The 27708-nt window shown below is 42.5% G+C and overlaps 1 protein-coding gene across 2 annotated transcripts; it reads right to left on the bottom strand.

Moving 5' to 3' along the window:
* Positions 1 to 334: 334 nt before the first annotated feature.
* On the bottom strand, positions 335 to 27125 carry fbxo38 (F-box protein 38). 2 transcript variants are annotated; one of them, XM_005458831.4, is made up of 22 exons: positions 26969 to 27125; positions 26309 to 26508; positions 23189 to 23322; positions 19541 to 19704; positions 19159 to 19324; positions 18709 to 18984; positions 17548 to 17641; positions 17153 to 17283; positions 16817 to 16987; positions 16526 to 16668; positions 15332 to 15512; positions 13277 to 13329; positions 12784 to 12907; positions 12529 to 12684; positions 11681 to 12319; positions 9137 to 9237; positions 8861 to 8963; positions 7636 to 7802; positions 6441 to 6586; positions 3014 to 3117; positions 1342 to 1455; positions 335 to 1040 (listed from the first exon to the last, which is right to left on the bottom strand). In XM_005458831.4, the coding sequence occupies exons 2-22, from the start codon at positions 26440 to 26442 to the stop codon at positions 862 to 864; spliced, it is 3480 nt and encodes a 1159-aa protein (XP_005458888.1). In that variant the 5' UTR covers positions 26443 to 26508; positions 26969 to 27125; the 3' UTR covers positions 335 to 861. The 2 variants fall into 2 exon arrangements, with proteins under 2 accessions (XP_005458888.1, XP_005458890.1); XM_005458833.4 differs by having other exon boundaries at positions 12784 to 12904.
* Between the last annotated feature and the right edge of the window lie 583 nt (positions 27126 to 27708).

Below are 27708 nucleotides of genomic sequence, written 5' to 3'. Positions count from 1 at the left end.
TACAATGTGAATACGTCAGGTCAACATTAAAATATAGATTACAGAGCTATATATCTATATTCTCACTCAATCACACGGGCTGGCGATGTGATAGTTATTGTAGCTCGCTGACATAAGAGCTTTCAGTTCAAAAGGCCTCGCATGCAAAGATGACTGATGGTCAACCATTAATAGTTGTTTTAAATATCCTTCAGCAACAAACAGCTCTGTGTTCGCTGTTTGTTCTGTGTTCTGCTGAAACAAACTCCTGACAAACACTCCAGCACCCAGAGCGACACTCAGGAACGGTTCCTAACTGCAGTGTGACAGAAAACTCCAGTCGTGCAGACAATGCTGTCAGCGAAGGCAGAAGGACTCAAGCCTTTATTTGGAACAAAATCAACAATGTTATATGTTAGACCCTTTTTTATTTACTCTTAGAATTAATGAGCTACCATACGTTCAGATTTGCCTTAAGTGTATGATAAAAAAGAGAAAACCAGCACGAGATATCGATCTTATCAAATCCCCCAAATAAACTCAAGATTAAAGGTATGTTCTTGTATTTTTTCAAAGAATTGAAAAAGAGTCAGCCTTCACTGTGAGCCAAATGAAACATCATCATCACCCTCTCCCCACAGTGTCCACGTGACCGTTTCGCTGTCCAGTTCCAGCTCATTAGCGCCCCCTTGTGAGCAGCCTTAGACTCTGGTATTCCTCCGTAACGCTACTGAAGAGTCATTAAATATTATGTGCATGTCAGTGCTGACCTGCAGCTTTCAACAGGTAACCAACTTTCTCATTTTTTAATAAAACCAAGTGTTTTCAGTCAGAAGCTCGAGTGTCAAGGCTGACATCCTTCTGGTTCACAGTCTTTGGTTTCTAGATGTAGTCGTCATCCACGGGTTCGCCTGGAGTATCACAGTGATGAAGGAAGAGGACCACTACTCTCTGAAACACTCCTCTTTTGCTCTGTCGGCGCTCCGAGATCTCTTCCCCAATGGTCTCCATGCAGATGTCAGCTGACAGCTGTCCTTTACGCCGTGGGGCGTAGATGGTGGCTAACACAACGTGACACAGGAGAGAGAAAACAGTTTACGTACGTATGAGTTTGAGTACATAGAGCAGCCACATGGAGTAACGTCTGACAGACTGATGGAACAGAATAGCTTTTTATTGTCACTGTTACAAGAACAGTGAAAGGCAGTTTGGCATCTCTCCATGTGTGTGAAGTACACAATAGCGTAAGTATTTACACAATAACAGACAAATTTACATTTACACAAGAAAGATATGTACAAGTTATACATACGCCTGCAAACATACATGCACATACATACATATATGTATTGATGCACTCACTGCTTTCATCATCTTCAAAGTCATAGCGGGAATAGCCGTTAGGATCCGCTGCTCTCAGAGTCCTGAGCCAAGGGAAATCTGTTATCATGCTGTAGGGCGCACCATCCACCAATCCTGAGAAGTGACATCACATACAAAGAGTTGATGGTGAGAACATACACTACCAGTCAAACGTTTTAGAACAGCCCAGTTTGTCCAGTTATTTATTGCAGTTCAAGTCATTCAAGTCCAATGAACATGTTGAACTGCCAGAGGTTTAAACAAAGGTAAGGTTACCAAAACTGTAAAATAAAGTATATTTCACAATTACACAAAAAGGCCTTTTTCAGGGAACACAACATGGGTTAACAATTTAAAATCTGTTCTGCAGCAACGGAGGCCGATCAGCCTGTTGATCAACAGGTGGATTACTTCCCCCCCTGTCTGCATAAAGCAGCGTTGAACACACTGTGGTACCATACCCCCGTGAGCATCAGTTGAACAGTGCTGTACTGCAGAAAGTAGAGTGTTGCTACAAACATGGCAAGAAAAAGGATATTAACAATGGAAGGGACACACACCATCATAACACTTATAAATGTAGGTCTGTCCACAGAGAAATTACAAAGAAAGTCACGGTGTCAGTGAGCACAGTTTCCTTCAGCATCAAAGGCTCAGAAACAAACTGTGACAGGAAGAGGTCTGCAGACCCAAAGACACGACTGAACCAGAGGACAAGTTTCTGAGAGTTAACAGCTTGTGTGATCGGCAGCTCACAGGACAACAGCTTCAAGCAGCTTAATAGTGGTCGTAGCAAGTCTCAGTTTCAGCTGTGAAGAGAAGACTTCAAGCTGCAGGTTTGACAGGACGAGTTGCAGCAAGAAAGCCAGACGTCAGAATAAGACAAAGAGGTTTGTCTGGGTCATGAAACACCGACACTGGACTACTGAAGACTGGAAGAAGGTATTATGGACTGATGGATCAAAATATGAACTCTTCGGTTCATCACAGGATCTCGGGACTATGCTTTCATTTTAGAATACAATGAGACATAAAACGTTTGAGCGGTACTGTAACTGTAGCGTAACTCCTTTAGAGGTGAGCCACAAAGTGGGCCTTGCTTCACTTCAGTGTAGTAAATAGGTCACTACTATCATTTCAAACTAGGAAGAAATGTTTCTACAGGGTGAATTTTATCAGTGTGGCTGAAAAAGTAGAGCATGCAGTCAGCTAATCTGAAGATCCATGAATGATCAGCTGGGTGAGGCAGTGAAAACCATCCATCAGACTGTGTGTGGGTGTCCGTGAGTGACACGTTCTCTATGCAAAAATAAAAACTGCTGTATCTGTAAGTGTGAGTGGCCAGTAACAACAGATACACTACAGACTCGCCATCACTTTTCTCACAGTTTACATGAACATATAAACAAGATCAGAGATGATAGAACAGTGATGCTTTTCTTAATGTTAGAGCAGTACACCACCAGCCTTTCCTCCCATCTTAGCCGCGCCCAGTGTGAAAGTACACAGATCTGAAACTCTCACATGAATGACAAATCCTTTCTTCCATAATGCCACTGACTAAAAACAAAATCTCGATTCCCAGAGGAGGGAGAATATAAGCAAGCACTTATAATAATTTTCCATGATGAAAAAAAAAAATTCAACAAGAAATCTGACGTGAACACTTTACCCTCCAGTGTGTAGATGTCTCGACCCCATGGGTATTTGGGAAACTTTTTCACATCCTCTTCTGTCCTGGTGGCTTCTGGGAAGAACTCGTACTTTATTAGCTCTCTGTTAGAGACAAACACACATATATGATGCATTTATAACTTACAAGACAATCCTCAAGGTCAAACTGAAACATGGCTTTATAAAGTGCAGTGACTCTGTAATCAGTACAACAGTATAACTCCCTTATTAATGACCACTGTTTCATTTTGGTTTCATTTTGCTCTTTCTTGTTTGAAACTTCCACTTATTTACCAACTTGCTCATTAACGACTATGCTGACAATAACCAGTCATGCTTGTTTTAATCACGTAAACACAGTATAGGCCACAGCCATCTGTGGTGGGGATGTGGTCTGCAGCTCCACTGCAGAGTGGTGGTAGTGCAGTAGGGTTCGGGGGCAGTGCCAGGAGGCTGGCAGCACAGGTGGGAATGATTTGTGATCATTTCTTGCTATTTCAGTAGCAGCTGGACCCGGAGGAGAGCGCTGCGGCAGGAACAAGTCCTGCACAGAGCAAACTTGGAAAAAAGCTTAAAATAAAACATAGATAACACTGCAACACTGTATGTCTTGGGCCTTCATCTTACAGTGGTGTCAGGCCTGCAACCAGTACAGCCAGTAGAGGTAGTGGCCACAGTGCTGGTGGATCTAACCACCATGCACCGGGAGCAGACAGTGGTGGATCCAAATCAGCTTCAGTGGCTACGAGACCAGGCCGAGTGCAAACCTGACATAGTGGCCGGGCCCTTGGAGCAGCCACAGCTGGTCGGGGCTCTACGTCAGCTGGCTGTGGAGAAGCTGCCACGACTGCCAGCCTGTAACTCGCTCGCCACCATCTCCCCACAGGTTCCACCAACTAAAGGCAATGTCCTAACTCGCAGGGAGCCTCACAAATACTGAAGCAGAAGTGCTGGAGGTGTGGGCGGCTGGGACACCAGCACCAAGAGCCTGCTGATGGAGGTGGGACAGGTGCTCCACCAGCCCTTCAACACCTTCCACGGTCCAGGAGGGACGTACTGCGTGCAGGTAAGGTGCCAAGAGGGTATATGGGGGATGGAATTGGGCTGCACGCAGACCCTGGTTCAGCCAGGGCCATTGGTGGAGGCAGAGCAGGTGGAGGTTAGATGCGTGCATGGGGACATACACAAATATCCCATAGTGCCACTACAAATAAATACAAGGGCAAAACGCAGTAAAGGCTGCAGCTCACGCCTGAAGCATCTCTTAATTCCAGGGACAGACTGGGATTGACAGATGAGCTTTAAAAACCTTTAGTGGAAGCTTGTGGGGACGGGGCTCGTAGTGTCTGAGCTGTGCTCAGTGGTGACATGAGGTCGTGCGACGCTGGCTTTGGGGAGGAGGAGATGGGAGGGCCTTCTCGTGAGGCCCCGTCACCTCCAGTGATTGGCCACTGTTCTAAAACCTCTGAAGCAGGCAGGGCTCATAGCCAACCTGAGGAAGTGTGCAGTTGGACAGATGGAGGTACAGTATGGGGTACCACTTGGAAGACGGGTAGGTGCGTCCTCAGGTGGAGAAAACAACAGCCTGTATCCCAAGACCAAGAAAAGAGGTGAGGCAGTTCTTGGGGCTGGACAGTTATCACTGCAGATTCATGCTGAACTTGTGCATGGAGCAGTGCCAGGTAGCATTTGTGCAGGTAAAGAAGGGGGGAACCCCTGCTCCACACACATAACTTTTGACTCCTTTTCATTCATGCGGATGGACGCCTCGAACAGAGGGCTGAGGGACATTTTGTCCCAGCAGGCAAGAGGGCTAGACCGGCCCACCCTGTCGTCTACATCAGACAGTAACTGTCTGAGAAAGAGGCCAGATAGAGCACGTTGGAGAAGGAGTGTCTGGCAAACCGGCAGGCAGTCATCTCTCTCCGTTATTACCTCCTTGGATGCCCGTTCACCCTCTTTTCAGACCATGTCCCGCTACAGCCCCATGAAGGATCCCAGCATCCAGATCACCCGGATCATTATCCAGCTGCTACTGACTGCTCGTACCTACTTCATCTACCTTCTGTACAAGAACACTTTCAGTTTTCTGAAGTTTGGTAGATAAAAGTAGCAAATTCAGTGCACAACACAAACCTGTTCATATGACACGTGAATATAACAGATCATTGGCCCTATAAGCAAATGTATTACTGAAGTCCCAAGCAGTTGTTATGCTGACAAAACACTGCCCATCAAAGGCCCCACACCCACACACATCCACACCCACACATCCACCCACACCCCCACGCACAGACACACCCACACACAGACACACCCACATCCACCCACGCATCCACCCACACACAGACACATCCACACCCACGCACAGACACATCCACACCGACACATCCACCCACACCCCCACGCACACAGACACATCCACACACAGACACATCCACACACACCCCCACACACATACCCACCCGCACCCAGACACATCCACCCACACCCCCACACACATACCCACCCACGCACAGACACATCCACACCCAGACACAGACACATCCACATCCACACCCAGACACATCCACCCACACACACATACCCACCCACGCACAGACACATCCACACCCACACCCACACACATCCACACCCAGACACATCCACACCCACGCACAGACACATCCACATCCACACCCAGACACATCCACACCCGCACCCAGACACATCCACCCACACCCACACCCATCCACATCCACTCACACCCAGACACATCCACCCACACCCAGACACATCCACATCCACCCACACAGACACACCCACACCGACACATCCACACCCGCACCCAGACACATATACCCACCCGCACCCAGACACATCCACCCACACCCACCCACAGACACATCCACCCACACCCACACCCACCCACAGACACATCCACCCACACCCACCCACAGACACATCCACCCACATCCACCCACGCAGACACACCCACACCCACACAGACACATCCACCCACACCCACACATAGACACATCCGCACACACCCACACACAGACACACCCACATCCACCCACACACAGACACATCCACATCCACCCACACACAGACCCACCCACACACAGACACATCCACATCCACATCCACCCACAGACACATCCACCCACCCACCCACAGACACATCCACATCCACCCACACACAGACACACCCACATCCACCCACAGACACATCCACCCACCCACAGACACATCCACCCACCCACAGACACATCCACATCCACCCACACACAGACACACCCACATCCACCCACACACAGACACACCCACATCCACCCACACACAGACACATCCACATCCACCCACAGACACATCCACCCACATCCACCCACACCCACACAGCAGCCCACTGCTGTCTTGTGTAATGTTGCAGTGACACTACTCACTGGCTGATGTTGGCTATGGTGTCCATCCAACTGCGAATGCGAACTTTGTTGCGTATATTTGGCGGGTTGCTGAATTCGTGCACTATAGCAATGTGATAAGGATACGGCCCCTGGAACAGCTGGCGCTCCAATGCTACTGAGTCAATCTGACAACACGAGACAGACAGAATTACACTGTTTCAAATAGATTTATTAGTATCTGGAAAATGAGGCAAATATTTGAACATCTTTGGGTTGTTTAAAGTTATCGTGATGTTTGCAGATAGAACATGTCTGAGTCTGATAGCTTCTCTTTTATGTACCCAGTATGTTCCAGTAGTTTTCAACAAGCACAGTTATATCTGCTGTCCTATCAACAGCTTTACAGGCACAACAATGAAAGGTCTGAAGAGTTGGGTGTCAAACTTACAGCCCACGGGCCACATTCGGCCAGCAGAATTTGTAAAATTAGGAGGCGGCTAAAGTGATCCCCATTTTTATTTGGATCCATTTCCCATTGTGGAGGACAAAAGGTTTCAAACTTCTCCAGGCCTTACACCTCACCTGTGCTCTCTCTGGTAATAGTAGTAGTAGGCTTTATGAAAAAATGTAATATTAGATAACACATGTTGTCCAATATGGACCTTTCTTTTATTTTTGCATACATTTCTGGCTTTCTTCTATTCTACAAAATAAACTACATGCAAAGTGTCTGTGAATGGCAGAGACGTGTGCATGTAGCACAGAGCCATGGCTCAGGGTCTGAATGATCGCAGGCCTGCATGAAGAATTCTTAACTTGTTTGATCTGCTGCTCACCACAAACAAGCACAAGCAGAAATCTGACTGCATCTCTATAGTTTTCCTACAGATACAAACCTCCCTCGTGGCCTTTCATACGACACAAAGTAATTAAGCAATTAACAAGTTTCTGTTTTTCACTTTCCACTATAGAATATTTCTGCTTTTTTACGACTACAGTAAAAAAGTGGATCTTTTTCTGTAATTTTCCAGCTTTATTTTTTACAGTTAAAGAGTTTCTGTGTTTGTTGAAGCTTCTTCTAAGCTCAAAGTAAGCTGTATGTGGCTCGCCATGTAATGTGAGTTTGACACCCCAGCCATAGCAAAAATGCTTTTTGTTGCAGTATTGTGACATTACAACATAGATCTCTTTATACACCACCAGTCAAGATTTCTACTGACCAAAGGTCACCAACCTGATGCATAGGACGCATGTAGATTATGCGATTCCTCTCAGGGGGCATTCTCAGGATCTGATCCAGGACTTGTTCCATGTCTAGCTTCTTACACTGAGCGTAGTCAAATCTGTTTACTATGGGGGCACTTTCTACTCTCAGGTGCTTTAACACGCGGCATCTGGTAGCTGTAGAGAGTGGAAACACACAAAGACGTCGACCTTCTTAATTATTCAAGACCTTCTAACTCAGCATAACAACCGAAGATATATTGCAGGCACTTTGGAGCGTTTGAAACACGACCATTTGATTTTAAAAAAGTACAGAAGTTAGTAATGACTTCTTGTATTTGCACAATCTGTCAAAAACTTAAAACATTCATCTCAGAGTGAAGCTAAAAAACTAGTTGATGTTGACTTGTTGTTCCTAGAGTATTTAAAAGTGTAATGGGAGGCAGAGCCTTCAGTTTTCAGGCCCCTCTTCTGTGGAACCAGCTTCCAGTTTGGATTCGGGAGACAGACACTATCTCTACTTTCAAGATTAGGCTTCAAACTTTCCTTTTTGCTAAAGCATATAGTTAGGGCTGGACCAGGTGACCCTGAATCAGGGGTGGGCAATCTCAGTCCACGAGGGCCGGTGTCCCTGCAGGTTTTAGATCTCACCTTGGGTCAACACACCTGAATCACATGATTAGTTCGTTACTAGGCCTCTGGAGAACTTCAGGACATGTTGAGGAGCTAATTTAGCCATTTAAATCAGCTGTGTTGGTTCGAGGACACATCTAAAACCTGCAGGACACCGGCCCTCGTGGACTGAGATTGCCCACCCCTGCCCTAAATCCTCCACACAATCGGTCTAGGCTCCTGGGTGCTTCACAGTACACCCAGGAGCCTGGTACACCACTCTGGATTTAATCATGAGTTATTATTAATCTCTGGCTCTCTTCCACTGCATGTTTTATCCTGTCTTCCTTCTCTCTCTACTTGTGACTCATTTACAGATAAATTAGTGACCTGTGGGAAATTTCTCAAACACAGAATGTAGGAACCTCAGGAGATTCAAGCTCATGTACAGCACAAACACTCAGAAAAGTAGCAATATTAACATCTAATGCAGTTCATTTTAAATGTTAAAAAGTAATTAAAGACTACAAGCACTCTGATAGCACACAGCTTATGTACTTTTTTAGTATTTGGCAAAACAAAACATTAATGTAAGTTAATATAAGTTATCAAATATCAGTTACCGTGAATGAACATCATTTTGGGGCAGTCTTTAAGGACCAGGTCAGTGATTCCACAGTTGGTCAGAGTGATTCCCACCAGGTTCTTGCTCTTCAGAGACAAAATCTATACAAGCAAAACCATCTCAGTACATCTCTGATAAAACATACTGTAGAACCATTTTACCAAACTTTAACCAAAAAGGAACCAAAGACAAATACATCTGTGTGCTTTTCTTTGGATTACAGAGTAAAGTGTGCTCCATCAGTCACTGTGTTTGTGTCTGAGTGCACATGTACCTGCACATGGTCGTCCTCAGTGACAGGGTCTGAAGTGCTGGTTGATTTGTCAGCCATTCGTTTCCTCCTCACTGCCATTCGAGGCCTGGCTCTGGAAAGATCTACACAAAATAACAGAGTCCAAGGTTAAATGTACCTGCCTGTTAAACAGGCTGAAAAGACACTCTGCTGTGAGACGGTGAACTAGTACTTCAGATCTGTGTCATTAACATGGCAGTGATTTCTCTTTTACTTGTCACAGTGTGGTGAAAAGTGTAAGTATCTGGTCAGATGGAAAAGCCCCACAAACGTGGAAGAGTGGACTTGTACAACATGAAAAGGCTGGATAGTTACACACTGCTGCAATAAAGAGGATGGATGCTGTATCACAAGGAAGCCGATCAGTTTGTGTCCTCTGCACAGAGCATGTTCTGAGGGTGCAGCAGCTGTGGCAGCTCATCGTGAAACAACAACTGTAATTGCCACATTTTTACTTTTTCATCCAAGTAGATTTTCCACTTTTTTCTCAAAACAGTATTCAGACTTTTTTTCTTGAAATGCTCAATAATATTTTTATTGCTAACGTGGCCGTAACACTCCTTTGTACCTCAGCCCCCAGCAGACAAACCTATGGCACCAATTTAAAAGAAGAAAACTTCCTCTGACCATGAGATCAACATCACTGAGATCTGAACTTATACAAAACACTACATTTGCTAAATCTGTTTCCTAGCAGAGCGGTGATGAGCTGCTCTGTAACAAAGAGGAAGCCCAGATGTCCCAGCTATACACAGGAACCTGAACACAGCTTCCATTTATGGAGCTAAAGCATCAAAGTAAAACTTGTTTTAAAACCCCACATGGTCATGTGTGAGTCATGGACACCCGCTTAAGGTTTTGAAAGAGAGCAGGAGGGATGTCACATCTGTGCACGAACACACATTTGTAAAAGAGAAAAGTAGCCGAGTCGTGAAGCTGAACTTAATAGATTGTGTCTAAATAATCACCATTAATTCTGGTTTGAATGTAGAGATTTGTGGAAAACTAACAGTGGCTTGCAAAAGTATTCGGCCCCCTTTAACCTTTCCACATTTTGTCACATTACAGCCACAAACATGAATCAATTTTATTCCAGGTGAAAGACCAATACAAAGTGGTGTACATGTGAGAAGTGGAATGAAAATCATACATGATTCCAAACATTTTTTACAAATGAATAACTGCAAAGTGGGGTGTGCGTAATTATTCAGCCCCCTGAGTCAATACTTTGTAGAACCACCTTTATCTGCAGTTACAGCTGCCAGTCTTTCAGGGTATGTCTCTACCAGCTTTGCACATCTACAGACTGAAATCCTTGCCCATTCTTCTTTGCAAAACAGCTCCAGCTCAGTCAGATTAGATGGACAGCGTTTGTGAACAGCAGTTTTCAGATCTTGCCACAGATTCTCGAATACTTTTGCAAGCCACTGTATGTCTGATCAAGGTTCTTTGTATCTGTGTGGACTGGAGCACAGATATGTAATTCCTCAAAAGCACAAATCACTGTAGAAACTGGTGGATCATATCGTACACATTCGTATCACTTTTGAGGCAAATTTCTCAGCATAGCTTCTGAATTATCTTGTTAATAATTTTACATCCTCATTAAGTTCGATACTGTAGCTCCTGTGAAAATCAGAACCACCCCAGGTTTCTCTTCAGCACTGTAGCCAGGCTGACAGTCAGAGCTCTGTTGAGCCAATTATTCCTTTAACCTTAACTAGTAATGACTTCATGAACTTCTTCACTAATAACATTTTTAATCATTAGAGAAAAATTTACCAATAATCATCCCACAGATGTAATATTATCTACAGCTACTTTTAGTACCATCGATGTTAAGTTAGACTCTTTTTCTCCAATTGATCTTTCTGAGTTAACTTCAATAATTAATTCCTCCAAACCATCAACGTGTCTTTTAGACCCCATTCCTACAAAACTGCTCAAAGAAGTCCTGCCATTAATTAATGCTTCAATCTTAAATATGATCAACCTATCTCTAATAATCAGCTATGTTATACAACATGCACTTAACAGCTAACACTCACACACATTCATACTCTGATGGACACATTGGAGGGCAACTTGGGGTGAGTATCTGGCCCAAGGATATTTAGCGCACAGACTGGGGGAGCCAGGGATCGAACCACCAACCTTCTGATCAGTAGATGACCTGCTCTACCGCCTGACCTACAGCCACCCCCAACTAAAGCAGAAAGATTCTCCTTCTCATCTGCACTCCTTTCATATTCTTTGCACATGTTCATCTACCTTTCACACTAACGCTGCCTGATGTCGGGATCAGGGTGGGGATGTTAACATGTGTGACAGGTTTTGCTCTGAGTGCGTGAACAAAAGGAAATAGCAACCAAATCATGAACAACTTCACAGAGGTTTTAAAAACAGTGATGTACTGAGCCTCATGTATACTAACATATATGCATGGATCCATGAATAAAAGAAAGAAAAGCTTTAAATTTCACTCCTGAGAAGCTGGAGAACGTATTCCTGTTGTTCCAGTCTTACCTGTCTCTGAGACCAACGACACAGAGGACGTGCGGGTGCAAGATCGGGTTAAGGGTCGCCTCGGAACAAAGTTCTCCTGCTGTGATCCTGAGGCCACAGCAGAGGAAGGCTGCCTCTTCCCCTGACCAGTCTGAGGTCCTGGTATCCTAGGATCATTATTTACAGCACCAACTCTGGGCTCCACACTGTCCACATTGGCAGGACCAGAACTCAGAGGGACAGAGGGTCGCTCTGCGCCCTCTCTGCCACTTCCTGCAGCTCTGTCAGTGGCTGTTCCATGGGTGGCATCCATCACCACCCTCCTACATCCACCCGCATGGCCCGATGTGGCTCCTGCAGGTCCAACTCTGACCAATGAGCCGGTCATTGTCCTTACTCCAGTCCTTGATGCTGGAGTATCCTCTGATGTCCCACTAGCTCCTGGCCTTGTCGTGGCCTCCGCAGCCTCAGTAGTAACTCCTTTACCGCTGCTCCTCCTGCTGCTGTCAGTAGCAGCCTTCATATCTGCCTTAATCTGTTCACTGGTCACCTGGCAGCTCTTCTCACAGCTGTTCTCTGCAGCATGAGCCTTTGGCTGATCAGAGACTGCCATGGATATAGCCACATTGTTGCCCCTCCTCAGCGGAGTCTTTCCTTTACCTGGAAACCAAACACACCATTTGAAAACCTTGACACCAGCAGCAAGTTTTTAAGCTGTCATAATTACAATCAGATTTTGTATATCGGACTGATACACGAAGAAAAGACGCTTGAATCAAAACGCATCCTGAATTTCTGTCCACTATCTCACTATCCAATCATCAAGCACTTGCTTGTGCCTTCTGGTTGTGATCTATATCGTGCATCACCTTTTGTACATGAGGCCGGCTGCTCCAAACATGAAGGTGGCATTAACCTGGAAACAAGGCCTTCCTCTTCCTCGCTGTCTGAGTCTGAGATGACCTGTGAAGGTTTGGGCACGTTGGCACACGCTGATCTGCACTGCTGGACTAAACCACTGGGACCTGGAATTAAAATGAAATATTGTAAAATGTATACAAGACATGTAATTTATACTTCAATTTTTCCAAACACTGATTATCAGTGAAAGACCAACTTCAGACCTGCTTGTTCCTCATCAGGCGGCTGTGATGCTGTAGCCTGGTGACTGGGCCCCGGAGCCACGTCGCCTTCTTCAACCTCGGCTTCTTTCAGCTCGATCTGAGGCTCAACGTCCATGTTCTCCTCCTCAGAAAGTTAAAATTCATATCAAAACCCCAAACCTGACTCTATTAGCCCTATAATGGCCTTTGTATCCTATTTGACACGTGAGTTTCTGAGATCTCTGTCTCATCAACATGATCAATACTTGTCATAATTTCAAAATGTTATGGACAAAACTCTTTTTTGTCTAAAATGAACATTGTTGTTAACAAAAATTTGTCAAAAACACCCAATGATAGAAAAAATATATAATAAATATATCATAGTCAACATGATATAGCAAAAACATTTTTGTGGACTTTGTTATCAGGGTTAATAAACATCTCAGTTATCTCTGGCTATTTTTTGAAGGGTTGGGTCTTACAGGGTTAAATACAGAATGAACATTTTTACCTCCTCTTCATCCTCTTCATCTTCTTCCTCCATTCCATTTACTTCTGCTGGTGCTGTAAAAACAAGCGCTAGTTCTTTCATGCAACATTACATCTATCATCTTCTCTGTCAGGGTATGAAGTAAAGTAAAATACTTTATATAACTGAAGTAGCTAAGGTTAAAGGTCGCACTATACCAGAACCACAGTAATAACCCAAAGGTTTAAAAAGATTTCCACGCTGACGCTGAGGAAGACAACAAGGGTGTATGACGTGCTCTGCCCTCTTAAACTACAGCTGCGTTGGAACAAAAAGAGTGAGGGATGAAAAATGCATGAGTGTCCCCCCAGCTCCAACTAAGTGACTGCAGACTGAGACTTTCACCCACAAGGGATCAGCGACGGAAACCAGACAGCATCTGTTTAAACAGACTGGTGTGGCCTGCCTGGTTCAGTACTTTTTTAGGTCATGGTGAGTATTGGTGTAACTTTTCTAATCATTTTTACACATGATAAACATGACTCTGTAAACACAGGAAAGGCATGTATGAACCACTCACAGCACTCCCTCGCTGAGAATTTCAACCACTTCTCTAGTCAGAGTTAAATTAATGCAACAAAGAATGATTCAGTCCAAAGCACTATCCCAGCACGGCAGGTTTAAAGGTTCTGACATTATACTTATCAGTATAAAGCACACAATCAAACTGTCACAGGATTCATATAAGGGCTTGCATTTGCTTCTAAACTCAGATCAAAACTGAGGTTTTTGTACTCGGCCCTGAAAATCTTAGAAATATGGTCTCTAAGCAGATTCTTACTCTGGATGGCATTACCTTGGCCTCCAGTAATGCTGTGAGGAACCTTGGAGTCATTTTTGACCAGGACATGTCCTTCAACGCACATATTAAACAAATATGTAAGACTGCTTTCTTCCATTTGTGCAACATCTCTAAAGTTAGAAATGAAACTATTGATTGAACAGCCATGAAACTTTTGATTGTAAGGTTCGATCCCTGTCTGCTCCAGTCTGCATGCTAAATATCCTTAAGCAGGATACCAACCCCAAGTTCCTCTCTGATTCATCCATCGACACATGAACGTGTTAGCTAGAAAGTACTTAAGCATAGAAAACAAAGTTTGTATGAATGGATGAAAAAGTCATGTTGTAGCGCATTAAGCGCTCAGGCAAGGAAGAAAAGCTCTGTATAAGAAGTACTCCTGTCTTCTCAACACACACACTTTCCTCATTTTAACATTTCGTCTTTATGCTTAATCACCCAAATCTGCTGCACGTCCTTTTCTCCTTTCTTAGTGTTCACCCTCACACACCACTAACTATACACCTTTTTCACCCCTTTTTCCTAGTGCTCATGTCTACTTTGGTCTTCTTAACCATCACACTTTTTCTTTGCAAATCTCTTCTTTTAAATACTTTCTTGTACTCTCTCATTCCATCATCCACCACCAAGTCTCCTTGTCCTCTTTCCTCTGCTCAGAGGAAACACCAAACACCTCCTTGACAGTTTCCTTTACCACTTCAGCTGTACATCCCCTGTCATCTGGGAACACTTCCCTACCACGCAGAGCCGTCTCAGCTTCTTCCTGAAATCTGTGCAACATTCTTCCTTTTCCAGCTTCCTTGCTTCTTTCTTTCACTCACTTCCTCTTCCCGATATCCAAAGTAATCCTCTAGACTACGACCCGATGGAGCCTAGCTGCATTCTCCCATGACACCACTGTGTACTCTCCAGTCTCGTTCAGGTTCCTCCATCTGCATAAGATATAATCTACCAATGCGCGTCTTCCTCTAGTCTTATGTTACTCAGTGTTCCTCCTCTTCTGAAGTATGTGTTCATAGCCATCCCCACCCAGCACATCTGTCCTTTAAAACTGCTCCAATCACGACTCTGTCGACTCTGGGAACACTCCACCGCTTCATCCAACTTACTCCAGAATTCCTCCTCATTTTCTAACCGACATCCAACTTGTGGGCCATCAGCATTATTAAAAACAGGATATGAAGTTTATTTTAATACAATTCTTGGTATTTAAAATTAAAGCCAGTGAGACTTGCCATTGTGTTGCTGCTGCTGCCGCCGCCGTTGGTTGTTTATGTTGTTGATGGGTGGGGGAGGCATGTTTGCCTCATTGTGGTGATGGTGGTCTTCATTGTCATTGTTTGAGTTCTGGTTGCTGACCAGTGCTGAGGAAACACCGATCCCAGTTCCTGCACTCAGACCCACCCTGGCACAGCCCTAACACACAGGTGCACACACACAAACACACACATGTACAACGAGCAATCAGCAACTTCTTCCTCTGCTCCAGTTTAATAGGCAATTATTGCTGGCAGCCCAAAATAAACTACAAACACACATCACAGTGTTGGACAGTTAATCCATACATGCATTATGGGGTAACTTGATTACAAATTTAAACACACTAACATCAGTCCCTCTATAATCTTTTATTTTATTGTAGTTTTCCTAATTCATTTCAGTCAACTTTAATGTTTTTTTCGTAACCATGGTAACTTGCCTGTAACAATATGACATTAATTGTTCAAAGTTTCTATTGTGTCCTGCTGTGAGTAAAGTATGGCTTTATGAAACATTTACATTCTGTTTTTATTCATATTTTTCATACTATCTTAACTTCTTCAGGAAGTACAAAAATGTTCTCACTGTGAGCTGACAGTCCTCGCCACTGCCTGTCACAAAACTTAGCAACTATTGTATTAGTTTTACAATACTTCACGTATATCCTAGTACGCTGTCCTGAGTTAATGTTCTGCGACAGTCCTGACAGTAAATTCAGCAGATTTTTGGATTGAATGAACACTTTTGTAGTCAAACAGACCACAAAGATTTAACCATATCTTAGTCCATTCTACACATTTTTAGGCACTTTATCCAGTTAACCTAACAGAAGTATTTTCCACTGTGGGACTAAGGTGGAGTAACGCACACAGAAGCAGAAATGTAAACTCAACAGAGCCAGGGTTTGGAGTGGGAACGTTGTCGCTGTGAGGGTTAGCGACTAAATCACTGTGTGCACAGGACTAACATGTACAAATGAATCCAGCTACTCGGGTTCATTAAGAGCATGGCAGTCACACTGATGCACTGCATGAATGAACCAGTGCAGGATCCTTTGTAAAGAACCTGACACACTTGCCGTGCAGTTCTTTTGAAATCTGCTCCCTTTGAAGACGACGCATCTCGCACTGGGATGATTCGTTTCAAGAAAACGACCATAACAAACGTACCTTGGGTGGTTCTCGAAACATTTGGTCCAGACAGATAAACTCCAGACTGGGCAGCAACTCTACAAACTGGGAAAAAGACTCCAGTTTGATGGCGTGACAGCGAACCAGAGTGAGATCAACCAGACGACTCCATCTGGACTGATCTGCAGACACAAACAGGGACAACATGGTCCAAATGCATGATAACACTACACGTTTCCAATGATGTGAGAGGGAAAAAACACTGCAGCGTAATAAAGGCTGTATTTGTCTCTGGTGCTTTGTTATTATTCACCAAAACCAGAAACGTACCAGTAATCCAGTGGTGAGGGTTGTGGAGGTGAGGACAGTTGTAGATTAGCAGGTATTTAATATTGGTGAACACCTCATTCACCACCTTTATCCCAATATCAGTGATGATTCCCGGGTTCTCGATAACATCCGCCAGCCCGTATTTCACCAGCTCTGAATGGCTCATTTTACCTGAAGTTCAATAAAAACAGGAAAATGCCTCGTTTCCATCCATCAGTATACTAAACATATGTCTTTATTACAGAGTTACTATTCATTCTCCTCTTGGTTTAAGGCTTCGTCAGCTGTTTCTCGCCTGTTCATCAAACCAAAAGATATCTGAGAGAAAGCACTAACACTGCAGCAGAAACTCATCCACATAACCCAGATGAAGAGTCTCAAACTGGGGAAACTCCAGTTCAGCCATCTTGAGAGCTGAGAAGACTCCATCTTTCGTCAGTGAAGGCTGGATACGCAGCTCGTGAAGCCTGATGAAAAATACAGAAATAAGTGAGAATTTCAGCAACACCTTCGTCTTCATGCAAACACCAAATAATCCAATCGTGTCAAATGTGTCACAAACCTGTTAATTTCACTCTCCTGGTGCAGATATTATTGTGTTATTTCTGGCGTCTTACTCTACCGTTTGTATTTTAACCACATCTGAACACTGAAACTATGAAAATATGGAGCAGAATGTCCTGATTCTGTAATCCCTCTCACATAGCACTGAGGAGTTAGTAAGCGGGTACCTGCGAGCAGCAGTTATGATGAGGTAGCCCAAGTCCACCTCCAGGGCATTCTTACAGGCTCCAAATGCAATGGTGTGGAGGTTCCGAAATCCTCCTGGATATGCCAAAAAACAAAATATTGCTACAATACAGAAGTGAAGTAGTATTTGAAGTCCCAAAGACAAAAGTAGGGACACGTCATTTAAATCCACAACACTACTCTTTAACAGCTCTGACATAAACGAGTCAAAATACCTTAAAGACACTGTTTACTATAAAACACAGATGAACACAAGCTACATCAGGGGTCACGGTCACTTTACTGTTCAAGTAGTACAAAAAACAAACAAATATTTCTGAAAATGTTTTGTTTTTGTTTTAAATTTCAAATATTGTATAACAAGACATCTTTTTTCCTCCCTCTTAACTGAAGCCTTTCATTGAACTACCAAATAAACACACTGTGTCTGTGCAGACACGTGGCAGCACTGCTGCTGTCACTGTGTTCGTATTGTACAAAATAAAACTGCAGACATTAGTTTGTCTGAGCTAACACAGGCTCAGCATGTTGGTACTCTCTGCTCATGTTGCATTCATATTCAGTCATTTAAAGAACAACAAATCCAACAACAAAAGTCACCTCAGGGTCCAAACTGCGTTACATTTCTTCACGCCAATGTAGGGATGACGTGGGCCGCGGGTTTAAGCCTTTAAAGCCGAGCGTATCATATGTGATACATGTGTTTTTGTCAGTTTTTGAGACTTCTGCAGCATCAGTGTAACTTTTTTTCATATAAATTGCATGAGACATTTTTAATGACTCCATTGCAAAAATATAGCTTATGGAGCAAATGTGATGCAAATTAAAACTCATACATGCAGATTAAAATTTGACATATTTTTATATATATTTTGTCTAAAGGTTCAACAAACACTCCATCATCAAAAATTAAAGATTTCTGGTAGTAATGTCATGGTTCAGGTTTTAAAGGGTTAACGATTGTTTCCAGGTAATTTGATTCATTTCCATGTGACACTTCTTATGAACATTTAAATTCTAAAACACAGGCATTAAAAACAACAACAACAAAAGCAAAGCCATGCATGAATCAATCCTACAGAACAACAGTGTGATTTAAAGATGCATTAAAAGTGCAGCAGTGTCTACAAACAGCTGCTCACCTGATCTCCAGCTATCCTCCACGACGTGCTGGATCAGCCCTCCCAAGAAGGGAACTCGTACCAGCTCCAGCTGCTCGAGGTTCCGGGCTGAAGCCAAGCCAGTAATCAGGGGAACGTATTTGAGAGAGTTGGTCGGCCCTGCACAGTTGCGCATAACAAAGGTCCTTAGGCTCACACACAGAAAGTCCTTAAAAGGCTGTGGTTTGGTAAGGCGGACCCACTTCAGGTAAAGGTGCCGCAGCATGGACACACAGGGGATCTCGGGAACATTCACACCTGGGTTGGTAAATATAAACAGACAAAGCTGATTTTAGACCTTCTGTTCTTTTTAACAACCACAAATCTACACAACAGCAGACACTACGCTGACTTACATCCAGAATTGCTGAATTTTTGGATAGTAGCTCTGATGTATTTAGACTAAGGTCTCTGTCATTATGTTGTACTCACCCACCAGATGGAGGGTCTGGATCTTGGCATTTATGGGGATGGTGAGTTTGTTCTCAGCGGGAATGGGAAAAGCCCCGTTACGGTTGCGGAACTTTCCGAGAATGTGAACCTGGGGCATATAGTTCCAAATGGCTTCCACCAGTTCCAGGTGGGAAGTCTCAACGCCCTGAAATGACATCAGTGAAGGTAACTACATACGTTACTCAACGATTACACCTTAAGGCCCTTTCAAATGGGACGCGGCGTGCACTAGCTACAGCAAAGGGCCTTTACACATATCATCAGTCTACCAGGTCAGAGAATGCAGCAACAAATAAAGAACATAAAATACATGTTAATTAAGTAGTATACACAGCACATCAGTCACATACTGTTTACTGACCAGCAGATTTGGGCAGGCTTGCAGAGCCTCCAGGACTCCTGGAATACTGAACGCCTCAAAACCACGGATTCGTCTCCTTTCCAGGTATCGTGGGTGGAGACCATACAGCTGCTCCAGATCTGGCATCTTCTTCAAAAGGAGCAAAAAGCTGCTATCTGTAAAGCCTAAACGATAAAGCACAACAAACATAAATAAATCCCTTTTTTTCAATGTTTCAAAAGCCCAGGGGCTGCAGCGTAAACTGGTTGCTATGGACGCATTTACAAACATATAAACAGAATTAAGGTGAAAAAAAATTAAGTAGTTAAAAATATTAGAAATATTAAAAATGAGCAAAGATATTTTTACTCATTTTTGTTTTAAAGTTGAAAGGCTTGAACATGCATCTCTATCCTGTTCTGTGTTTAAGGGTCTCCACGTGTTATTACACTGTCAGTGTATGACTTAGACACGTCCAGGATCTCCTGCTAACCAAAGCTCGTTGTGTTTTGGTTCCACAGTGTGAAAACCTATTAGGAAATCTGCTCTATCAGGTTAGACAGTTGGAGGTGAAATACACTCTGCATAAATATGACCTAAAACATCACCAGATTTTCAAAATTATATATAAGATTAACTTAGTAGCTGCTCTAAGTTACTAACAGCAAAAATCTAAATTTACACAGCAAAACAGGAGTGAATGTAAAAGGAAACATGGGCCGTTTGTAACAGTAACATTATTTTGTAGAGTCACTATTATTAAGTAAAATTCTTAAAATTTCAAGATATAAAAATAAAAGATTTTTGCAGGCCAGTAAAAACAACCAAACTCTAAGCCTGACCTGGAGCTTAGGCTCGATACAGTAATTATTAAAACTGACAACATCAGAATTCATATTTGGGAACGGCAATGCCAAAAAAAACAGTACCATAGCATGCTCTTTGTTGTATGTTGGTGAAAGGCAGACTGGTTCAGGGCTCGCAAAATCGCTAGCCCCGGGACGTCGGGCTACCAAAATCTATCTCAGCCCTGCCCGTCGGGCTATCATAGGAAGAAAAAATGTGTCAATGCTTTTGCATTCTTTCGCAAATGTAGCTGAGTAATTATGTTATTGGCATCGATGAGCCACTGTCATTATGTGACATATCGAAATCGCGTTTGAATTTGCGCTTGTTTTTTTGCTTTCACTTTCACTTTGCGATCGCGCGAACTGTGTGTAGAGAGCGGCAGCACTGATTGGTGAGTGACGATTAATTGCGCACCAATTCCTCTGACGTCGTCTTATCACTCATTAGCTTACTATTCAAACGTGACAAGTGAAATCTCCCACAGCAAGCTTAAACACGTGAGAGGTTGATTGCGCAGAGAATCGCTGACCGTTATGTAAGTACGTGTGTAAAAGCAGCAGGATTTACGCTGGAATTTTAGTTCTGCTGAGCCAAATAAGACAGGTCAGGGTGAAGAAGGCACAGCCAAATAAAAGCCTACCACAAAACGGAAAAGTTATGACAAATCAGACTATGAGGCAAAAAGAAAGCTCAGCTTTTTTGGTTTCATGGACAAAAGAATTTATGTGGCTGGAATATGACGAGCTAAATAACCAGGGGTGCACATAAGTGGTCCGCAGGTGCGCGTTCGCTGTCAAAATAAAAGACGCGCACCAGATAAGAAGTTGCAACACGCATTTGCGTACATAAGATTTTCTAGAGGAGGACAGACATTTGTTTAGAACTCTTAAAGATGTCGAAGAAGCTCCTTTAAGCAATTACTTTGGTGTTCCTCCACCTCCAAAGAAATCTCAGGAGTCCGAACCACAAAAGAAGCGCGTATTCTCGGAAAAGTGGTTGTAGGAGGTGAGCTGGCTTCAAACAAGTGATGAACGCACAGAGATGTGGTGCAGAATATGCCGTGAAAATCCCACTCTAGCAGACAAAAACGGTGCCTTTTATATGGACGCAAACGCGCGTTGCAACTTCTTATCTGTGCGCGTCTTTTATTTTGACAGCGAACGCGCACCTGCGGACCACTTATGTGCACCCCTGTAAATAACATAATGTTCTGCCGGGTGTGTTGTTGCTTTTCCCTCGATTTCTGAGTCGACAAGCGCCTTTGTTACTGGGACCAGTAATTTTAAGAAAGACCCCATTAGAACCCATGAGAAATGCAAGAAATGCATTATTGCTCAGTCTGCAATATCGTCCCCAGAACAAACACCAATTGCAAAGAACATACTAAAAATAAACCTGAAAAATCTGTTTAGAACAGCGTACTATGTTGCAAAGAGTGAACCACCATTGGCCAAATTTAGCAGTCTTTGCAAACTTCAAAAAGCAAATGGCCTCGATCTTGGTTCCCCTTACCTCTTACCCGTGACTTCAGTGGAAATTTCAGATTCAGGATCTGACACAGACTGATTCATGTTCTACACAGTTCTTGCAAGTTCATAGAAATTTCTGTTCAATTAGAACCAAGTATTTGAGTTGATGATTGTAATTTTTATACAATGTTGTAATTTGTGTTTCAACAAATTTTTGATTAATGTTTTGTTTCCGTTACAATATTATACTTTAACCCTTTAAGACCTACCATAGAACCAAGTCCGCCAGAGCTTATATTATATTTTTACATGCTGTAGTGCCAATTTTGGGAGCATTTCAAGTTGATATACATCAATACAACCATTATAGCCCAAATTTTAATAATATGTATGCATTAAGTGCATAGTAATTACATAAATTGCAAAAGAGTGCAATAAACTACAAAAAAATTGAAAATCGTTTTTGTTTTTTTAACATATATTTCTAGTTAGAGAAATTTAAGAGGCTTATCCCTCAAAACTGTAAATACAAAAAAGTTGCACAAAATAGTTTCCCACCACAGGAAATTTATTTTAAGTGTCTTCATAGTTTTACTTTTGAAATACACCAATTTTTATATACTGCAGGAAAAACGAAAATAAATATTATAGTGCAAATTTGCAAAAAAGCAGCATATGCATCAAAATAAACTATTTCCAGCAGTGCAATATGAGTCCTAGGCATCCCAGAAACGACACAGAAAGTCATAAAGTCAAAGATAACTTTTAAAAACACCAGTATAGGCTCATGAGGCCCTGATAGTAAAAAAACTACATTTCCGCGAAAATGACGTCACTTCCGGTTTCGGGCAGGTAATGGCGGACATGCGAAAGTTCGCGCTGACGTCTATTCCAACGTAGGAAGTGTTACAAACAGCTGATCGGATCGGCAAAACGTGTTTCTGGAATATTATGTTTTTGTTGCTGCAAGCGCTTTTTATGCAGTTTTTGCAAAGCTATATGTGGAAGGAAACCGTGACCTAGGACAAGCTGATGGCATAAGATGTAAGTACAACTCCTCCGGTTTCATATGTAAAAAAAAATTATTGCTCTAGCTTACGTGGTTGAAGAGCTACTGGGATTTAAAAACAGTTACGCAAAACGGAGCGTGCCCGCTCCGACCGGTTTTAAAGGGTTAATGTATAATATTGTAACAGAAACAAAACAGGAAACAAAACATCAATCAAAAAATTGCTCTATTTTTTTATTCGGGCTACTTAAATTTATTTTGGGCTACCAAAAACTAAAGAGTCCCTGCCCGAAGGGCTACCAGGGATTCTGAATTTTTGTGAGCCCTGGGGTTGTACTGTACCTGAAGGCATATACTCCCACCAGTGACCAGCACACAGGTCCACCACCTTGACCACTCGCAGGTACAGAGTTACTGCTTCTCGAAGCTTTCTAGATAAACATTCCATACACATGATATCCTTCATGGGCAGGTACCTACAAAAAAAACACAACAATGTTTAAAATCTCAGAAGCTTTTTACCCTGTAATGTAATAAAATTACATTTTTTAAGAACCGTGCCGCCATTCGAACATGTTGACCATATATATACACACACTGGGGCTGCAATGATTCATCAAGTAATTCAAATAATTCAATTATAAAAAATTCTCAACACAAATTCTTTGCCTCGTTTAATGCACGGCTCTATCGTGCGACGATGGATTAAACGATGTAAACGCGAGCGTTTCAGCCACATCTGCGACTAAAAACAGACCTGCAAATGCATTTAGGAGCAGTGTGTGAATAAAAAAGTTTAACAACAGAAACACTGATAACAGAACAGCAGCAGTGATGATGACGCTGGCAGAGTTTAACGTGGAGTCTGTTTACACACCGCGGAGAGCAAAGAGGCGCAGCCCTTACCGACACGCTGAGCTCGGATAGAGTGACAGAAAACAGCAGCCCTGTTCCTGTGATCACCATTAAAACTTTTACTGGGAAAAGCGAGCGGGAGTCCTTCATCAAAGCTTCTGATCAACAAACTTCGACATGAAGAAAAGAAAAGCGAACTTTGTAGCTGTTCCAGCCACCGCTGTTTGTTTTACACAGCGAGAAATCTGCAGTAAGGCTCCAGAAGTAAGAGCTATAATAAAACATGAGCCGTTAACTTAGTCTGAGACCATGCTTCAATTATACAGCTTGACTTAGCCTAACGGCAGCCGTCCTACTTTACATGGAAGCAATAGGTGTACCGTTCTGCCTATTTCCATCTACGCAACATTAACAGATTACGTCCTTCTCTTTCCACCCAGACTACGTCCATTCTTGTCCACAGTCTTGTTACCTCCCATACTGACTACTGCAATTCTCTCTTGCATGGTCTCCCCCCAAAATCCCTCCATCAGCTTCAACTGGTTCAGAACTCTGCTGCTCCCATTATCACCAGAACCCCCTCCTACCAGCACATCACCCCTGTTCTTCTAATATACAAACCTCTGCTCACCTTCATAACCTTGCTCCTCCTTACCTGTCTGACCTGTTAAGCACCATCTCTTCTGCTTGCTGTGCCTTCCTTCCGCCTCAGCACCATGGGAAGCAGAGCTTATAGCTGCTCTGCTCCCAGGCTGTGGAACTCTCTACCCCCACATATAAGAAACACTGGTTCTCAACCAGTTTAAATCTCAACTCAAAACCCATCTGTTCAAATCTGCATATTCACTGTGAACCCACTGTTTGTTCATTTTATCTTGTGCTTTTGTTTTATTGTTCTTCATTGTGTCATTGTTCTATTATGTGTTTTATCCTATTGTGAAGTGTCCTTGGGTGTCCTGAAAGGCACTTTATAAATACAATTTATTATTGTATTTATTTATTGTACTGCATTTCGTTGCCCTGTACCTGTGCATGTGCAATGACAATAAAGTTGAATTCTATTCTATTCTATTATTAGTAGTAGTAGACAGGGGTGAATCTAAAGGGTGGGTATGGGGTGTACTACCCCATATTTATTTTGAAGCTTTATAATATATTCCTTCACTTTGAATCTGTAATATTTTTCAGATTCAAAGTAAAATAATATGAAATATTGTATAAATTAAACAGCATTAGTATTTGAAAACATAAAAGCTTTTTTCACAAGCCAATAACAATTTATACAGGCCAGTAAAACTCAGAGCCAATAGCCTGAGGGTTGTTAGGCTGGACACATTATTATTAATATTAATTCATCTCTACACCATCATAACGTCTGTTATTGGCAGCACAAAAACATGCCTCCTAATAACATCAGAAAGCCTTCCAAGAAGACAGAGTAAAGGTACATTTTTTAATGTTTAGATTGTGTATACATCTTATTTTATTTGACTTTGACTGCACTTGAGATTATTTATATATTTAAGAAATTTCAGCTAAACTTTAAGACACTGGAATCTCTAAAATAGAAACCAATGAGCAGTTCATTCTGAAAGACCTGTGTTTTTTCATTTTTTTACTACTACTACTACTACTACTACTACTACTACTACTATTATTATTATTACTAAAGATAAGTATTTCTTATCCGATTACTTAATTAATCTATGGAATAATCAATAGATTATTTGACTAAACTGACTGATAGCTGCAGCCCTACCTTATATTAACTGTGAAGCTCAGCTTGCAGTTTGAATTCAGTGTGGCACAAGGGCAGATTCAAACCCTGTGCAGTAATTTTACAGCATATGAATCTCTTGTTTAACCCAGTGAGCTATGCTGGCACCCCACCCTACGTATGACTCCTGTACATGTTTGCCCTTTATGCTCGGGCAGTTATACACCACCAGCGCTAACGAGAACACTGATTTACTCTGTTGCAAACACAAGACAGCAGGAAACATGACAGACCACCTGTGATTCATGATATACTTTTCTCTGTAGGTGGCATGCGTGGATGTGCATTGCTGTGCGCTGTTATGTAAATTCTCCACAGATGAGTCCTCATGGTCACAACATATGGGCATGCATGTAAACACTGACACCTTTTCACATATATTTGATGACAAAAGTCAAGGTGTAAAGACTACCCGCTGACTTGACCACTGCATGTTGTACTGACGTATACACACGTGTAAATGTAATTGTGATCCATCAGATTCTTCCATGTCTTAATGACACATATACAGCCTAACAGTGCTAAGTCTGCTAGCCTGTGTGTGCAAAGATGCATCAACCCCAACACAACTTTGGTGTTCCATGAACAACCTTCCAATGATGGTATCAAATCTGAATCAAGCATGTGTTTAATTTCGTTCTGTTATTCACAATTTTGAGCTTCTGGTGAGCTCAAAATTGACATACAGTCACCATCATGGACAAAACGTTATCTTGTTTTCCAGTGGGTGTGTGGCAGTCAATACTGACTGGTATAATGGGCCAACATACTAGTCTCTACAACACATAGTAAATACGACAAATGAAAAGTGTAGCTTGAGGGCACCATACCTGAATATATGACAGAGGACTTCATGGGACAGCTCATTGATGTAGTCCTTGGGCTCACTGAGTCTTTGGACAAGATCGTCTCCACTGCTGCCCACCAAAGCGTGGAATTTATTAGACTTCTTCCTCGGACCCATTACTGCTATATCATATCCTCCCTCGTGAAGTCTGGAGCTTCTATATCCCGAGCAGGAACCTCAGTTCTGGACACATTATAAGGGAAGATGGGTAAACTGGAGTAAGAGACTCATACCACACGACCTACTTTGAGGACATTTTAAGCTAATACCAATTATGTTCGAGACCTGCTGCGTGTTTGAAGTGAGGATGTAACAACAAACCAATAATTATTGTGCACTCAGGGACGCTACGTCATCAACATGCACGAATATTCATGTTTGATGGTAAACATAAGAAGGACAAATAGACCTTTTAAGAAAAATAAAAGAACACATTATTTATTTTCTTCCATTTAAATGTGATGGCTACCACTCGGGTTATTTTACGACTAGCAGGTTCGTTAAATTATACTTTAAAGTTAAAAGAAGCCTTCGTTTAAGCTAGCTTAGCAGATACCACAGCCGCTGCTAAGACCGTACACAACGGGTTCGCAGTCACAACCTGGCCCCTTTATCAAGGCCTGACGCGGTGGTTCTAACCTACCAGTATGTTTCTACTAAAGTCTCCGTGAAGCTTCTTCTCAGCCATTCTGTCTCCACAGAAAATGTACTAAACACAGCCAGAGAGACGTTAGCACAACCCAATGTTAGCTTGTTCTTCTTCTGGGTGTTTCGACAGGCCATACGCATTAAACACGTGTTGCTGCCCCCTTTAGGTCAGTGCTGTGCAGAAACAATAAAGAATTGACGTTTTTCTCCAAAGTTTTCAGTTATTATTGACACTGACATAAGGTCTGCCTCTAACACAGCAGTCCATCGAAACATGCTTATCAGTTTTCTTTAATGTGGTGGAGAAATTTATACAACAGCATGAAAACAAAACACTTCATTACACATAAAACTGTAGTACTGGAAAACTGTGCATAAACTATGCGAAGTAAAAAATAAATGTTAAATGAATTAATATCGTAAAAGAAAAACGTAAGCCTGAACTGATGCTCTCTGTTGTTTATATCAGCAGCTTTGCTCGTTGCAATGTTCAATAAAAACTATTAGTAACTGAACAATTAGCAAGTACTCTATGTTTGATAAACCAAAATGATCAAACATCTTATATAATACCGTGCTGCCTTCGTTACACCGTGTTTTTCTTTACTTCTCTTTCAGTAATCTTTCAGCTTCCTTTCCTTCAGGACTTTGTTATGTTTAAGGTTGACCTAATTTTGAATACTTTACATTCTCTTTCAGTATCATATTTTATAAATCATATGTTAGTGTGTGTAC

The sequence above is a fragment of the Oreochromis niloticus genome, linkage group LG2 (genome assembly GCF_001858045.2).
Source record: "Oreochromis niloticus isolate F11D_XX linkage group LG2, O_niloticus_UMD_NMBU, whole genome shotgun sequence".
Classification (NCBI taxonomy): Eukaryota; Metazoa; Chordata; class Actinopteri; order Cichliformes; family Cichlidae; genus Oreochromis; species Oreochromis niloticus.
The sequence above is the reverse complement of the archived record's forward strand: the minus strand, read 5'-3'. Positions and strand labels throughout refer to the sequence as shown.